This window comes from Catharus ustulatus, chromosome 3 (genome assembly GCF_009819885.2).
Source record: "Catharus ustulatus isolate bCatUst1 chromosome 3, bCatUst1.pri.v2, whole genome shotgun sequence".
NCBI lineage: Eukaryota > Metazoa > Chordata > Aves > Passeriformes > Turdidae > Catharus > Catharus ustulatus.
In genome coordinates this window covers 100,572,603-100,589,544 of record NC_046223.1, presented here as the reverse complement: position 1 = coordinate 100,589,544, position 16,942 = coordinate 100,572,603, and the positions used below count along the sequence as shown (strand labels likewise).

The 16,942-nt window shown below is 35.8% G+C and overlaps 1 protein-coding gene across 1 annotated transcript in view; it reads left to right on the top strand.

Moving 5' to 3' along the window:
- Window positions 1-16,942, top strand: part of EIPR1 (EARP complex and GARP complex interacting protein 1) — a 74,631-nt gene that overhangs the window by 34,967 nt on the left and 22,722 nt on the right. The window contains exons 4-5 of the mRNA XM_033056050.2: window positions 705-861; window positions 13,065-13,164. Coding sequence (XP_032911941.1) covers window positions 705-861; window positions 13,065-13,164 — 257 coding nt within the window. The remainder of the gene's footprint in view (window positions 1-704; window positions 862-13,064; window positions 13,165-16,942) is intronic.

The following is a 16,942-nucleotide window of genomic DNA, read 5'->3' as shown; positions in this document are numbered from 1 at the left end:
CTGGAACAGTGTGAACATATGCACTGCTGCTCTGGTCTCCTCCCATTCTGCATTGCCTCAAATTGCTATACTGGATGATGTGCAATGCCATATGTGCACAGACCATGTGGTATTTTCTCCTCAATCTACAGTTGCCATGTTCTTCATACATTGTAATGCTTTGCTATATGCATGTAAGTTCAGTTTGTCCTTTGGAAGCTGTATTTATTTGCTGTGGTTAGAGGCGTGTACTTACATGGGAAACCTAATTTTGCAATAAACAGCTACTGGTGGTAAAGGATATGAGAGAACACTCTGGATTAAACTGAAGATAGCTGTTGTAAAAGTTTAAATGATGCCTGTATCTTTGCTGTTAAGGAATCGAGCAGTGTAACTTGTGGGTCATTTTCATTAACTCAATATGGAGAATGAAACTTGAAAACATACATCCCAAAGAGTTTTCATGGGCACCTAATTTTGCTGTTGTTCAGGGAGACACACATTAAATAAGCGCTAATTATGAGTTTTGTAGCAACTTGACTGCTGACTTGAGGTCTGTGTCTGTAGCCACATTCTGCATTCTTTAAATTCATCTTGGTATAATATTTTAAAATATTTCAAACAGCAGATGTGCATTGCTTATAGATTTGTGTAAATGTTGGTGCAGTGTGTACAAAATACATCTCCCATACAATGATCTGTTGACATTATTCTCTGTTGCTTAGCTTCAGACACTAAAGTCATGACATGTGCTGCTGTTTGGAGGATGCCGAAGGAATTGGAATCAGGCAGTCATGAATCCCCTGATGATTCATCAAGCAACACTCAAACCCTGGAGCTACTCTGTCACCTTGACAACACAGCCCATGGCAATATGGCCTGGTAGGATTCTGCATATTTTATACTCCTAGAAAAAGCCTAAAGGATAGACCCATGCTGTTAGTTTTGTGCAGATTTATATTGTGGAAGCTATGCTATGCACTTTAAAAGTATTCCATCTTAAAAAAATAGTATAAATTGGATTTTTAGTCCCAGATGTTTCATAGATTAAAAACATTTATTATAGTCCTGCATACACATACGGAGTAACAGCCTGTGTATTGTTTGAATGTGTTTTTCCCCACCTATCCCCATCTAAAGTCTTTGCTGCACAAAGGTATAATACTTAAAATCTCAGTCTTTTAGTGGAATATAAATTTGATGTTGCACATAAGTTTTTCTTTTTTAGTCTTCACTCAGCTGATCTAGCGTAAGTGTAATTTCTTGTTTCATAAGGATAAGAGTTCATTATGTTATACAGTGCTTGTAGAGAGAGAGCTGTAATACAGCAGAGGTTATTACAGAGGTTGTTGTTTCCCTTTCTGTTATTTAATAGAAAGCTAAATTTGTCCATTGTGTATTTGCAAGTTTGGTGCTTTATGGATGTGTGTATGACATGTTTCCACTGCTTCCTGTGCAGATGCAGGGCATAAGTTTTAAGCATCCATTTCTAGTTTGAACCTTGCAGATTAAATTTTAACCAAAGAAAAAGGGTAAATTGAAGTTAATATTTATTAGGCAGTTCTTGAAAAGATAGGGCATATCAGTACATTCAAAAAAGTATAGATGACTTTTTTCTAAGATAAAGGTTTTCTGAGTGCTAAATTTCTTCATAGTGTATCCCTCAATTCTTTGCTATGTATTTTGAGTACTCTTCCTTGTAATTATATTACTATTTTAATTCAATTTTTACTGTTGACACTTTTTGATAATTAATATTCCCAACTATATTGGAGAGATTTTGTTGTTTGTTTTAATCTTTATCTTTTACCCTTTTAAGCTTTGTGCCTTTTGTCTTATAATTTTCCACAATTGGTTTCTATCTGATGTTGGAATGCCAGAAGTTTGTATGGTAGCCAGATCACTAAAGGAGGAATAGGATGCATATCACTGCTTTTTATCAGGATGTGAATTATATGAATGCCCAGAATAATTTGTTTTCCTCTAATAACAGCTTATAACAAGCTCATGCACAATTTTCAGTCATCTGCTATCTAATTTTGTTCAGTTCTTGGTGCTTACAAATATCTGCTGTTATTTAATAATTAATTTAATAGCTTTTATCTACATGCGTGTGTATATATATATGCACAGAGATTGGAAAATTCAAATTCTGTTACACGGAGATAAAAGGTGTAAACAGAGTACTTAGCATTAGTATGCCTTACATCATCTCAGGAAAGCACAGCTCAGTTAGAGGATCTTGTTTTAGAGCAGACTTTTCTATTTCTGTCTCGCCCATATTGGACACAGGTCATAAATGAGTAAATTGGACCTTTTGTGCTAAATGTGTCACATAACAGGCCACACCCCTGAGTGGTGTGTTGTCTACAAATAGCAATGTAAATATTCTTTGTATTGCACTTCTTAGGTGTTTAGAAAAACATGAAGCTATTAAGACACTAAGAGTCCAGTTGTTGTTGGAACCAAATATAAATCAGAAAAACAGTTTTCTTCAATGCAAAGAGTTTTCCTCAAACCACAGTGTAAGACCAGTGCTCTGGTGTACCCAATCACTATGAGACCAGTGGTGGTCTGGCACCATACACTTGCAGTAAGAAGGATCTGTCATTTGCCTTGCCATTAGAGCATACATACCCTTTATGTTTTGCCTGGAAAACCACAGAGTGAGCACTTGACCCATGTTTAGTATGACTATGTGCACTTTAAGGAGGTTTCTTCATCTACCGCATACAGTAGAGCAGTGTGAATGCAACCATGAGTGATTGGATACAGGCTTCATTTTTTAAGTTAATTTTGAATATTATTAGTTGGAATGCATGCTAAAAAAAAGTAAATAAAAAACCTGGGCTTTTATCATTATATACTGGGCCTGGAAGATTGGGCAGAGTTGCCAACACACTTTAAAGATACAACATGTAATGTTGGTGTCAGCTTTTGTGACAGTGAGTCCTGATAGCAGCTCGTAGGAAGTTATTTTTTGTGTGTCTTGGTATCCATAGCACAGATACTTCATGGGATTTATGGATCTGGTAATTGAGTTTTGATTGTAAATTGGGAATAAAAGCAAAACTATCTTGAACATGCACCTAGTTATGTACTCAGACATATACCACCTTCCTCAGGGCTTTATTTGCTTGTAGTTTTGCTCATGTTTACTCTCTGTTTCATTCCTTATCATGCTTTTTTCAAGGTGAACCTGGTAGCTGAAAAATTGCCTCACAGATTTTTGTTTCTAGTATCATGCACTAGAAAACACACAGGGGGGATTTTTCCAGGTCTACTGTGTCAGGAATTGGTTTTGTTCAATTCTGTACTGATATTAAGAACCGATTATGCATTTTTTACCTTTATCTCATCTCCTTTATGAAATGCTGCGCTCCAATCTCTCTGAAATTTCTTACTAAAAACCAGAAGAGACATATTTAATACTAACTCTCTTTTGTGAACCAAGACCAAAAGAGTGTTTTCAATTGATTGTGACTAAAATCTTAAACTTTGCTGGTGTGTGACTGAACACTGCTGCTTCCACTCAAAATCTATTGAAATGATTTTCTAGTCTTGACAAAACCTTTGGCAAAAATCTGGTCTCCAAGACATTACAGGCAAGTGAAAAAGAAATTTGCTTTTCTACAGTTCCATTTTATCTGGATTGCATGAGTTACTATGTTTAAAAATTAGCACAACCATTAATTCTTAGTTACGTTTAGTAACCAAAATTTTTAGTTTTGACTCCAAGCTTTGAATTTGGGACTGATCAGCATTTTTACTCAAACTCTTGTATGGCATAAAGTTAGTTCAGAAAATTAAACAGATGCTTAAATTAAACCAACAAATAGGCCTGTTAATTGTTCTGTTTGATTCTAGCCTAAGATTTTTTTTCATCCTCTGCTTGCTGTTCCTCATGTAAGCCAAAATGGAAAGATTTCAAGTGGAAAAATCCTGAGTGAATTGCTTTCAGTGTGGAAAGAAAACCCCAGATACACACAGAAATTTGTGTTTAAAAAGAAAAAAGTCTCTGCAATAAATTCCTTCTGTACACAGGTATATGTATTTATACAGAGTTAAACCTACCTAGCAGTAAGTATGTTGATCTATGCAATGTTGTAAGATTTGACTAAAGGCATTTGCCACTGGGTATCTTGTAAGAAGCAGTCCAAGGTACTGTCTGCATAGGAGAGGCCAAGGAAATAGGACAGCAGTTAACGAGATTTTGATTATTCCTCTGAGTGCAGCTTGGGGGAATCCCCAGAACTTTTGTCTGTTAAACCCCTGAAGACTTGTATTTACTATTTAGAATGATAACCTACTGTTCTACTTCTCTGGTTTGCTGCAGACTTCTTTGAGAGTAGACTTGACAGGATAGTCCTGGGAGAAGGAGGATATTACAGACCTTCAGAGAAAGTATAATCTGTGAGATCTTGAATTTGTCAGGCAACCTGGAGTTTCTCTTGCATCTGCTGGAAGCAGGCTTGCCTCTCAATGCTTAATATCCTACTTCTTCTTGCTTTCCAAATGTGACTGGCATAAAATAGGGTAGATCCTGCTCAGTACTAAGCTATGTACTTCAAAAGAGGAGAAGTGAACTAAGTTGCATTGTGATCTATAGACTAAATGTGGAATAAAATGAAAATAAATAAGGGAAAAGTGTTAGATGAACAGTGAAACGCAACTGTAAAAGGAAAATGGATGGAGGTTACAGAGACAATAAAAGTGGAGATTCAATTCTCAGGAGCCTGAAAGGTGCGGAATGAAGAATTCATGTATTATATAGAAAACAAGAGCTGCTAAAAATTTGTTAGAAAGGGATTAATATATTAGGAATAAAGATAGATTACTTCATTAGGCTGCTCAGTTTGATTGTTTTTTTGATATATCCCACTCAATCAATCCTAGATATGAACATGCAAATATTACCAAATCTAAGAGAACATATAGAGGAAGACAAATTATTAATTTTTTTAGAGTCAGATGTTTCAAGAACTCCAGGATGTTTATCACTAAAATATTAGATTAGAACTTTGAATTCACAAAGGAGAAAGTTTTTATAAATGAACTATTCCCAGAGATTTTAAGTACTTAGATTTTATTTGGTATTTCACTGAAGGTCTCCAAATAGAGTACAGAGAAGTACCGTATCTTCTTGGCCATACATAGTACAAATCAGCGTCATTAAGGGTGGCTTTTTACAGAAGTACAAAATTCACTCTTAGTCCTTTCGACTTGAGTAGAGATTTGATTCATTTAAGGTAAAGAAGATACTATACATGAACATATTATTGTTTCAGTTTCATCATGTTCATTCCATTAATACACACAGTCACCTGATCAAAGTTAGCCTCATTTATAATTGATGCTCTGAAGACAGATGACTGAAATCCAGTAGTGTTTTACTTACTTTTTTGACCTTTAAATGTATTTTAAAAAAACAAAACTAAAAACCCACAAAAAACAAACCCCAAAACATTTTCAAGTAAAAAAAGCCAAGAAGTAAGAGAAACTGACACTCAAAAGAAAACTGAAAATAGTGTTTTTAATAGTGCTAACACTTTCAGGTGTTATTCAGGTAGAACTTCTTTCCTGTCATGATGTTGGTAATGTTACTTCTTCTATAGTTCCCCTCTGTAGACTTCAGGATATATGTGTAAAAGTTCCACCTTAGGGTTTCATTAAAAAAAAAGTCTAAAACAATTTAATAGCATGTACTTAATGAATATAAACCTGAAAGTACCAATACTTTTAGAAGAATAGTATGGTCTTGAATATGTGGTACAGTAACTGTTATATATGTTTTATAGCAAAACATGTAATAAATGCAATCATAAGTTTTTTTGACCTTGTCTTATTTAAACACTTCATATATTCCAGTCCCTGAAATATAATTGTGTGGACAGAGCTGCCTTTGCTATTTGTATGGAGGTTGCTTTGAGAGTGTCAGGACTGTCAGCTGCATTTGCTGGTGTATGAACTGAACTCTGTTTTTTGGGTTTTTTTTTTTTGTTTTTTTTTGGTTTGTTTTTTTTTTTTTGGGGGGGGGGGGGGGGGGAGGATTTTGTAACAGCTGCCCAGCAGATATTAATTTTTATTTTCACATGATGTACAAAGTTTCAAAGCTATCTGAAATTGTCAGTATTCAAGAATAATTCTTCCACACTTGGTTCATTCCACATATTCCATCAACCACTTCTGATATTACAGTAAGTATAAGGTCAATTTTTTTGGATTGACTTACGCATGACAAGTTGTAATTTCAGTGGGAGCATTACTTAACAACTGCTTATCAGTACTGATAATGGCCTTTATATTCCTTTCTAAGTTAGTTTAACTGTATTTATGTCTCTACTCTCTTCATAATTCTGTATGATCCTGAATTCTTCACAGGATTTTGCTCTCTTGAATCTTTGATTCTTCTTTACTGTAAATAAAATAATCTATTGTATATAAATCTAGATGTTCAGTGCTCAGCCATTAGTTGTCTTACTTTTTCTATCTCCTTTTCCATTTTTGTCATCCTCTAAAGTATGTCTTGAACCAGCAGAGTAATTTAGAACACTCATTTTCTCATTTTTATTCCCTTGAACATTTGTGGTAATTTTGAGTGTTTAGTATTGTGCAATTTTAAAACTTTAAGCTCTTCAGTGTAATCACTTTTCTAGGGAATAAATATGGTTCATTAATTGGATATTGAAGTAATAGAACTTTGTATTATATGTCCTGTTTATTATGTTAGCTTTTAATCAGAATTTATTTAGCTCTACTCATGTAAAGCAGAGGGAAACTTAGTCAAACTAAAATCTGACACTGAAGCAAATACTAGAGGGAAAAAGTATTTATTAATTTTTGTGAACTTACTGTATGTATTCAGTTAACTTATAACTTCTAATAAGTAAATAAATTCCATATGCTTGAATGGAAATTAGTTTGTATGTTGTTGATGTTTAGTTTGTATTCATAAATCGTGATATAGAAAATAGTGCAGAAATTGTATCACTCTACAAGTTAAAAAAAAACAGTTTGTATTGTTTCACTTCTCCATCCCAACTTGAACATAGTTTAGTTTCTGTTCTCACCATGCTGTTATATTCCCCAGTTTTACTGCTAAATTAGTTGAGATTTTTTCCCACTGAAAGAAAATTGAGCAATTTTTAAAAGGGGTTTTCTTCCTCTTTGTAATGTCACTTAAGCTCTTCATACCACTGAAAAAGTGAGGGTTAGAGACTGTCACAGCTGTTTTTGCAGGTGAAATAGATACTTCTGTTTATTTACTACTGTTCTATTTATTCCAATAGTTTTATTTTCAGTCTTACTGAATTGCTTAAAATGTTAGTGGGAAGTATTAAAGAAAAATGGTGTCGCAGAACTGTGGGAAAAAAAAAAATTAGTTACGCAGGAAAAATTTAAATGTTCATGAGGAACTAACTGAACAGGTGCCTCTGTTTTCTTGGTATCAAACTCCAGTTTGCTCTCCAAAACTCTGTTAAGCATTTATTATTTAGAATGTTTATCCCTTAGAGTAGAATTCTTTCCAGCACAATATTCTGGGATGACCATAGATGTAACAGTGTTGCTGCTGAGACTTGCTTACGTAGTAGTTAAAAATTCAGGGTTTTGAGATGTCTTTTAAATGAAAAAATTTACCCTTGTACCTTTGTGATTAAGTGCATCTATTTGCTAAAATGTCTGTGAGAGCCAAAGGGGTGCCCTGCAGCCTCCCACAGTCCATCCACCCCAGTGTTCAGTCTTGGGCAATGGTGATGGAGAGGTAACTTAGGGAGACCACATTAGTTACAGTCCCTGCTGCTTCTTGCAGTCTCTTCACCTCAAATACCCCCAGAATGAACAGCTGCTGGATTAGAGGTGTTAGAGGGTACATCTGTGCTAGGTCTGTGTAAACCTTTTGTGTTCTGCTCTTTGGAATGTGAGTGGTGATTTTCTTTACAATCAGTGCAGATTTAGGCACTCATAATCTTCTCAGGCACGTGTTTTAAAACACTGGAAAAATATACTCAGAGGAATATTCTGCTTTGTGAGGTATTATTCCCCTGACCAACCATGCAGTTTGTTACAAGCAGCATAAATTACTAAGGACATGCTATAGCCATATTTCCATCTTTGAAAAATCCCTTATGAAAATACTCAAATTGTCCCTCTCAAAAGTAGATATGTGTTTTCTCTAAAATAAGTCTGCAGAGATTGTTACTGCTCACTCCAACTGTTTTGCAAATAAGTTTGTTTCATAATTTCTGCCTTAGTATGTGAAAAAAATATTATTGTCCTGAGGCCTCTGGGGGCTGGGCAGGAGTTTTACCTCTTCCTAGGCTGACCACCTTAGTGATCTTTGACAGACAAACCTGTTATGCTTCTTTCCTAACATGTCGAAGATCCATAATATTCACTTTGGGTGTTTTTTAAGCCTGTTCAGGCAACAAGAAAAGAAATGGTGTCTATGACAGCAGCTGCTCCATGAGTTGTAGAGTGTTGTAGAGGCCTACACAATGATAATTTATGGGAAAAAAATTTTAGAAATAAGTGTTTTTTTTCTGTGGCACCTCCTTGTTGGGATGCTTTTGTATTTGTTTGTAAATTTTTCTGAATGTAAAAATAATGTAAGAGTCAGAATAAAGCTCAGCTTTCTTTGGGATTCTTGTCCAAAATAATTTCTCATTTCTCAGCAGCTTTTTAGCTCAAATGTTCAACTTACATTCTAGTGTTTATTTTTAGGAAGCTGTGGTTCTCATTTCACCGCATCTTTAGGAGTTGGATTCTGAATGAGATCTCATTGTCTGAGAATTTTGAGATGAAGTGTAACTTGTGTTCCCTGCAGCAGACTTCAACACACTGTAAAATAGCCACATTTCTGAATGACATCAGTTCTGGCTGTTTTGTAGAGCACTTGTGCAGGGAACAAGAATCATGGGTTCCAGGTTGTACTTGGCCTGATCTCCTGTCTCTTAGAATTAATGTTCTGATTATCTGATAAGCAAGATTCCATCTTTAAATTGGAATAATTGTAATGCAATGAAGGCAGGATTTGAGTTCTTAATGTGAGTTTTTCTGGTGGGCTACATGGAAGCTGCAGGACAGTCTGCTGAGTTACCAAATGCATGGTAGACCATTTTTCAGTGCATGAGAGTTTTCAGTCTAGCAAAATTGTTCCATTTATAAAAATAAACAGTTATCACTTCTGTAATTGCAGTTGAACAGTAGTTAATGCTTGCTTTGTCTAGCACTTGTGGCTTAACTACAGTTCATGCAGATGAAAGTGTTTGCATTTTGCTTTTTAATTCCTTAGTTTACAGTTGAGGTCTTTGAATTGTTCATTTGTGAAAGCTCAGTATGTTTATTGATAAAGGTGTCAACTATCTTTTCAGCATAGAAGAAGAAAATGGGGTCCTTTCATGTGTGCATTTGAGTGGATATTTTGCTGCAGTATTGTTCTCTGTAGGATTTAATTTTATTTTTTATACAAAAAAACTAGCTGCAAGCTTAATTGAAGCATCCTGAGTTAGACAATAACAAAATAGGGTAAGATACAACGTCTATAATTGCTTGTCTTCAGTTTGTAGATTATTTAAAGAGCAACCCTGAAGTTGCCACTCAGTTTCTGAGTGGCAGCTATAAATTTGATGACTGTCTTGTCCATTTCTGAAAACTGTAAGCATCAGCAGCTGTTGGCACACTGAGGAAAATGATACTGCCTGTTTTATCTGTTTTCCTTTTTAAACATTATCACCATCTCTGCTATGCGGAAAACTGTTCTAAATGAAAACTTCAATTTCCCTAAAATTTGTATCTTGCTTCAAAAGTAACATTTTCTTTTCATTCACCAATATGTGCTGCCTGCCTCTTCTCCATAGTATTTCATGTTTAACATTCAGTCATGAGTACAGAACAAAGCTGAACATGTTACAAAGGGTGATTTGAGTAACCTCTGCTCAAGATTATAAAATCTGAATGAATGATTACTACAACCACACCCATACATGAGTAATGAAATAGAGGTAAAATGGGCATCTCACAAGGATAAGAGTGAATGTTGGAGAGACCTTTTCACTGCAAGGTATGTCAGCTCTGTTATATTTGGCTCTAATTAGTGCACTGTATTCAGCTGTAAAACTTCTTTTACCTTGAAGTTCAGTGATACTCAAAGATGTGAAATTTCTTCTTACCTTTGAAAACATCAAAGAAATGGTTTTCTACCTAGACTTTACAACTGAAAATTGAGTGATTTGGGTAGGAAAGGTGTAGATACACCAACAGACATTAAAAAATACTGATTTCTGGATGCAAGGGCTCTTAAGGGATTAAGTGGTCAAACCAGATTTCATTGTCTATAATTAAAAATACGTATCTACATAGATCAACACCAAATATCAGTTATATTTTCAGCAATATGTAAGTAAAATCATGGACTTAAATAAATGTGATTAGAATCAACAGGAAGATTTCTTAGTTACCTCTTCAGCCATGTGGTGGTCCTGATATCTTTCAATTTCACTTTGGAAAACTGGATTGTGGAAGGTTAGTTGTGGTCATGTGCAGTTTGTAGTGCATTAATTTTCTTTATCCTGTTGCATGTTTTCATAAAAAAAATTCATCTATTTGAAGGATCTAATTGATGTATCTGTGCAGCACAACTACAAGAAATTTTGAAATATGCATTGCAGTGCCAGTTGGTTTCCTCACATTGTTATGGGCAAAATGTAGTTGAACATGTAATTAAAAGTACATGTCATAATTTTTATTATCAGCACTCATTTTCAATTGCTTCTAAGTTTTTGCCAAGTTTTGCCATACAACTTTCCAAGTCTGTATTGCTAAATAAAACAAGCAATACTACAGACAAAACAACCAAATTTAAAATAAATCAGAGAATCGTTCTAGTACTGTGTTCTTGTTAAAACACATTTAAAAACATGGTGGTAGCTTAATGTGCTCAATGTGTAGTGATTTTTGTCCTAATACAAGAAAACTCACTACAAATGGGCTTTTATATGTAGGTAATTTTCATAGATTGACAACGCACTAAGGATGCAGGTCATGCTTGCAGCAGCAGATAGGTGCAGAAGCTAGTACTTTATTTATTCTGCTGCATTGCCTTAGGGAAAAGTTCAGTGGGTGAGGGGTCAACCAATGCACCCTTTTAGTTATAGTTCCAGATTTTTCTTTACAAACCAGCAAACAGGTTCAGTCATCTGCTTGTCTATCTGATGCTTGTTTTACTGCAAGCCCAGAGTGAAAACTGATGAAACTGTTTGCATAAGGAGCAAGAATAACTTGAGAGGAAGGCATCAGCTGAGAATAACTGAGTTTTGTTGTATTAATGGCATGAAAAAAGGTACTCTGTCACTTCTTTCTGTCATCTGCGACTTCCTATTTTTTTTCCTTGCATTTTATAGCATGAGATTAGATGAAGTTCCATCACTTAGATCTGGGACTAGCCAGGTTATATCCAATGGGAATATAGGAGTAAAGCAAAATCTGGGATGAAGTAGAAGCATGCATAGTGTGCAGTGCAGTGTTGGGACGGTTGCTAGTGGCTGCGTAATGCTGGGCTCACTTACCCGAGGCTTCTTTCATCTGTTCCCTCTGTTACAATCTGAATTAACACAGAAGAGTAAGGAAAAGTCTCTGTGAATAAAATGGATCAAACCCAGAAAGGTTTCAAATATACCTCAAAACATGATTAAAACCAAACAGTGTTAGATCATGGTGTCAAAACACTTGATATATTTTATTTAATAGTAAAAGAGGCAAAGGGAAAACAAGAAATAGGAAAGAAAGGACTAGAAAGAGAAAGGAAAGAAATAGAAAAAGAGGTGTGCGGGGGTGGGGGGGGACAGGGGGGACTTACAGGGGTGAGGTAGAAATATATCAGCCTTCTGTGGGTCCCAATGAGATCTTGTGACTCCCCTCCATCTGCCCTTCTTGGTGGTGAGGGTGCCCTGCTGCCACCACAAAGTATAGAATCCAGTGGATTAAAACATGTTTGTAATATTGAGGTGGGAATGCCCACATACCTCCACTGGGGAGGGCAATTTTGACATTGTCCCTTGCAGTACTGTGGATCTGTTGCATCCTGTTGCAGTGCTCTGGTGCAGGTCAGGGGACCCCTTTGGGGGAGCCTTTGGCGGACCATGTCACCCCTTTCACCTTTCTGGGGGTGAAGGGCTCCCACAGCTGAGCTCCTCTGTGCATTGGAGGATGGGCATTCACTGCCTCTCACCAGAGGCTTTTTCACCACACACCCAAAACCTCTCTCCCCTTTGGTGTGAGGGTCTGTGCAAACCTGGCAGCTGACAGCTCTGGGGCTGTTGAGCTTGATCCCTCTGTGAATGTATTCTTCTTCCCCAGCCCAGACCTGAGTCACTTTATCTGATCTCCATCAGTGTGCAGTCTAAGGCCCCATTCAGGGTTTGGGTTTCTCTGCAACTTTTATACAGTTCTGCTGTAATAGGCAAAAGTCTTTCATGAGGATGTTTAAGCCATAAATTAAAACATTTCAGTCTCTAACCATCCAATTACTGAATTGATTCAAGCAAAAGGCAAACTAGAAAACTTGTGTCTAGTCATGGACTTCTGATAAACTGGCTTAAATATGCTGCTTTTCATAGACTGAATAAGAGAGGAGGACTGATTTCTTGCTTTCCTTCCTGTATAACATGAAGTGAGTCACAGGTTAAAAGTATATGTTGATTAAGTCATGATGACAGCTACAGAGCTGGAAAAAATTTGCATCAAAACTTAAGCTTATGATTTTTGATGCACCTTCAAAAACGATGCATAACACTCCATATGAACAACTCTGAGGTTTCGAACTAAAGCCTTCTGAAATTAGCATACATCAAGGTCTCTGGTTGTGTTTCTGTGTCAGTATGCAGAAAGACTGCTACAAATTGCTAGTTAAGGGCAAATTTTGGACTTAAAATATGTGATTGATTTCATCTAAAGGAAACCATAAGGAATATGGTTTAACATATTTTGGTATTGATTAGATCCACAGAATTAGAATGGCTTTCTAGTTCAGATTCTGATGGATTTTAGTGTTGGGATGTTTATTTTGCTTTTCTGTTTCTGTTTTACAGTGTTATGTGGGAACCAATGGGAGATGGTAAAAAGATTATTTCACTGGCGGATAACAACATATTATTGTGGGATTTGCAGGAAAGTTCAGCCAAAGCTGTGGTAAGAAATTTTATTTTAATAAAACATGCTATACTTGAATATAGTGTAAACAATAACATTCTCTAGCCTAGAATTTGCTAATCTTTTAAGTATTCCTTTAAAAGTATCTTGTTGCCTATAATGTAGGTGGGGGAAATGAATATTCTGCCACTGTCTTAAATAAGAGTGTTTAAGAGTAGTATTTTAGTATCTGTTGCTAGTGAGTAATTGTTTTCTTTGTTCTAGAGTTCTCTTTACCGTCCTACTGCTTTTGTAGTGAGTAATTTGTAATAAAGCAGTGCTGATTTGGTGAATGTCTACAAGTGGCAAAATTGATCAGTAATGCCAAAGGCTATTGAGTTCAGATAATGGTGTATAACTCATGTTGATTAATACCATGCAGCCTTTTATTTAATTTACAACTCTTGATTGTATAAGCATAATATAAGTTTCTCTATTTTCTATGTACTCCTTTGAATTCTCAATATTAGTTTAATTTAGTAATATACAGTTTATTCAGATAATTCCACTTATTGTTAAAAATGTCTTGTTCAGGAACATATAGAAAAAAGTGTCGTGGCATAGATTTTTGTCCGATTATGCCATATCATAGAATGTGTCTTGAAAACTTTGAATGATTCTGTATAGTCATTTGTAGCAGTGTCTGCTTATGAATGGAAACTCGTTATGTCAAGGACGTTACTATTCAATTGATTTGTTGTCACTTTTAACTCCTCAGGTCAGGGTTAATTTTTTTTCTTAGATGCTGAAGAATCAGTTTTTTCAACTTAGCCAAGACACTGTGTCCATAAACTCTTCCCTGTTGGTACCTTCTGACTGTGTGCAAATAAATGAGATCTTGAGTTATTAGTTTTTTTCTAGATTTCGCATAGTAACCATGTAATAGAATATACTTTAATACTTGATGTTTGTAATTAAGCCCTTTGGGTTCATTCTCTAGATAAAAAACTTTAGCTTTTTTTTTCACCTGCACCTTCAATTGGTGTTACATTGCCTTCCAAGGCTTCAAATTAGTGCTTGTTTTTATCAAATTGATGTTGAAAGTTTCTGACAGCTTGCCTTCAGGAGCTTGTCTATGGCATTGTGTCCCCTGGATTTGCATTACACCTGCATTAGTCAGTGTCTCTTTCCTAATGTTTGCATAATACACAAACCTTTCTGCAGTATTGAAAAACTGCTTTGGGGCTGGTATTGCTTCCATCCTATAGGTCCTCATGTCTCTTTGAAGTACTGAGACTCTAGGCAACTTAGCATTTTCCCTTTCTCCTACTTTCACTCCTTGTGCAGTTCTGTCTTCACTTGCTGAGATTCTTTTGAATGTTAGTTAGCATTTTCAGTGTTCACCACTTTCTCGTAACTCTCTCAGACTTTTTCTTAAACTCTCTGAAACCCAAACCCTTCTATGATTCAGTGATTTCCTTTGGGATGCTGTCTGGTGTATTATCAGTTTCTCTGTGTGGAAATCTTGTAAGGAATACCAAATTTTATAAGGTTTTTATTTCTCATTTTATATTGCTTGGGACTTATTTACTAGAATTTTGCATGTTGTGTCTTCCTTATACTATTCCTTTTCTCAAAACTAAAACCCATTCTGTCACACAAATATTTGTGCAGATAACTATGATTTCCATTTTCTTTTCCTTCCATTGCTAGTATTATGATCTGCATAATTTTGGAGAGGAATAGACTACCAAATTTTGTGACTTCAGCATGATTGCAGGAATTAGTATTTTTTTAAAGTGAAGTTTGATAGAGAAAGTTCACTGAAGCTTGACTCTCAGAAAATATATCTCCATGCATCAAAATCTTGAGCCCAGTGAATCACTTCTGAGATGATTGGAATTCTTTCAATTTTTGAATGTTGAATTTTTGTCTGCAACAAATTTGTCTTAAACATGTCTGTGGATTCCTGAGCTAGCTGGAGTCCACCTGAGCAAGACTGAGGAAATCATAAGCATCTCTTTAAGAGACCTGCTGTAGACTTTAATGTAATGAAAATAATGATAATTAGAATCATGGGCTTTTTCAGGACTAGAAGTAACTGTGGTACATTTCTGAAGTCTTTGAAGACTATGTCCTGACTAAGAGATTAACTCCCTGTTAAACTGTATATATGGCTGAAAAATAATAACTTTTATATGTAGCAATTTTATATTTGCAAAAAAATATGTAGGGCTGACAATTACAAAGAGCAATAAAGGAAGAACAAGAAATGTTTTGTTATACAGTTGGCTTTCTCTTTAAAATAAAACAAACAAACAGGTGAAATGCTTCTCCATAAATCAACACTGCCTCAACTTTTGCTGCTGCAGTATTTAGAATGTGAAAGAAATCTGTGAGAAAAGGTTTGTTATGAAACAGATAACATTAGTAAGGGTAAGCAGTAAATATATTTTCTATTTGGTTATCACCATGTACAAGGAGTGTTTGTAGGCTAATGAGCTGTTGGTGAAACAGTGATTTCTTTCTGTGAATATCCTGTTTATAAGGGATTGTTGCATGCATAATATATCATAATTCTAAAAAGCACATGATTTGTATTTTAATGTTTTTTCTTCAGAATGTAGAGAGAGACTTTCTTGAGATATTAATAAAAATAGCTTTTTTTGCCTAGAAAACAGATGTAGAACAGCCTAAAGCAAAGAAATTGGGTCTTGCCACATTAAAAAGGGGCATGTTAAGGCAAATAAAAAAAACAATCCCCACATTTCCTTTATATGCAAATACCCACAGAGGTGTTATGTAAGAGACAAAAAAAAGTTGTCTTTATTGTTCTTAATATGAAAGGTTGTCCATTTTTGGAATCTCTTAGGCACCTAATGTCTTATCACCTAATGTGCTGTTTGGTTCAAGCAGGCAGTGACTAACCAGGACATAGCTGATGTTGAGGAAACGTTCCTGTCTGACCATCCAGGAGTCACTATGGCAGTCACATTCCCATGGCCAGAGACTTTGGGCAGCTCCAGTGGGCTGACACGTCCGCACTTGACTCCCTGCATGCCCCTCTCACACATACCATGTTTCCCATAGCAGTGGGAAACCTTTTGATCCTTCAAGTCATTTAATCATGGTGCAACAGCAAAACAACAGCCTCGGCTGATGCCTCTCACGAGGGACCCTGAATAAAGAAAACCCTGGGGTTTTATACCCTTCCAGTCTATGCAACAAAAGTCTGGGATCTTCCTTCTCAGTCCTCTGCTTCTGCTGTGTCTCTGAGTGTCCAGTCAACTAACTAGTGGCACAAAGGTACTCTGTGCCTTTTGTTGAGCAAATGGTCATCTCTTCTTCCTGGCCTCTTGCCTCATTTCTCTCCACCATTCAGAGCTCAATCTGCAGCTGGCAGTGTAGCTGCACACTGAGCTACCTCCACTGAATGTTTTCCTCAACACTAGTAAACTTATATATTCTGTAGGGATTACTAAGGGGAGAATGTCTTTACGAAATATACATGTTGCTATAGACCTATAAATAAAATAAAAATGTGCTTCTGTGTATAAATGTGTTGTTATAACTGATTAAATCAAGAGCCTAGGATTAAAATAATAGAAGTGTCAGTGTGTTAGAATTGTCTTCTCTTTTTTGTGAAAAACACACAATGGTGTTCAAGTTGAATAATATCACTGTTAACTAAAAGTAAGATCAGGTCCACTGTATCTATATCAGGTAATAGAGGTATGAAGGTATTCCTTACACTGGTGCATCACTGGTCTTCCTGGTTTTACAACACACTTCAATTGCTTCCTCTTTTTTGCATAGGCATATTATTATAGGCCACTTT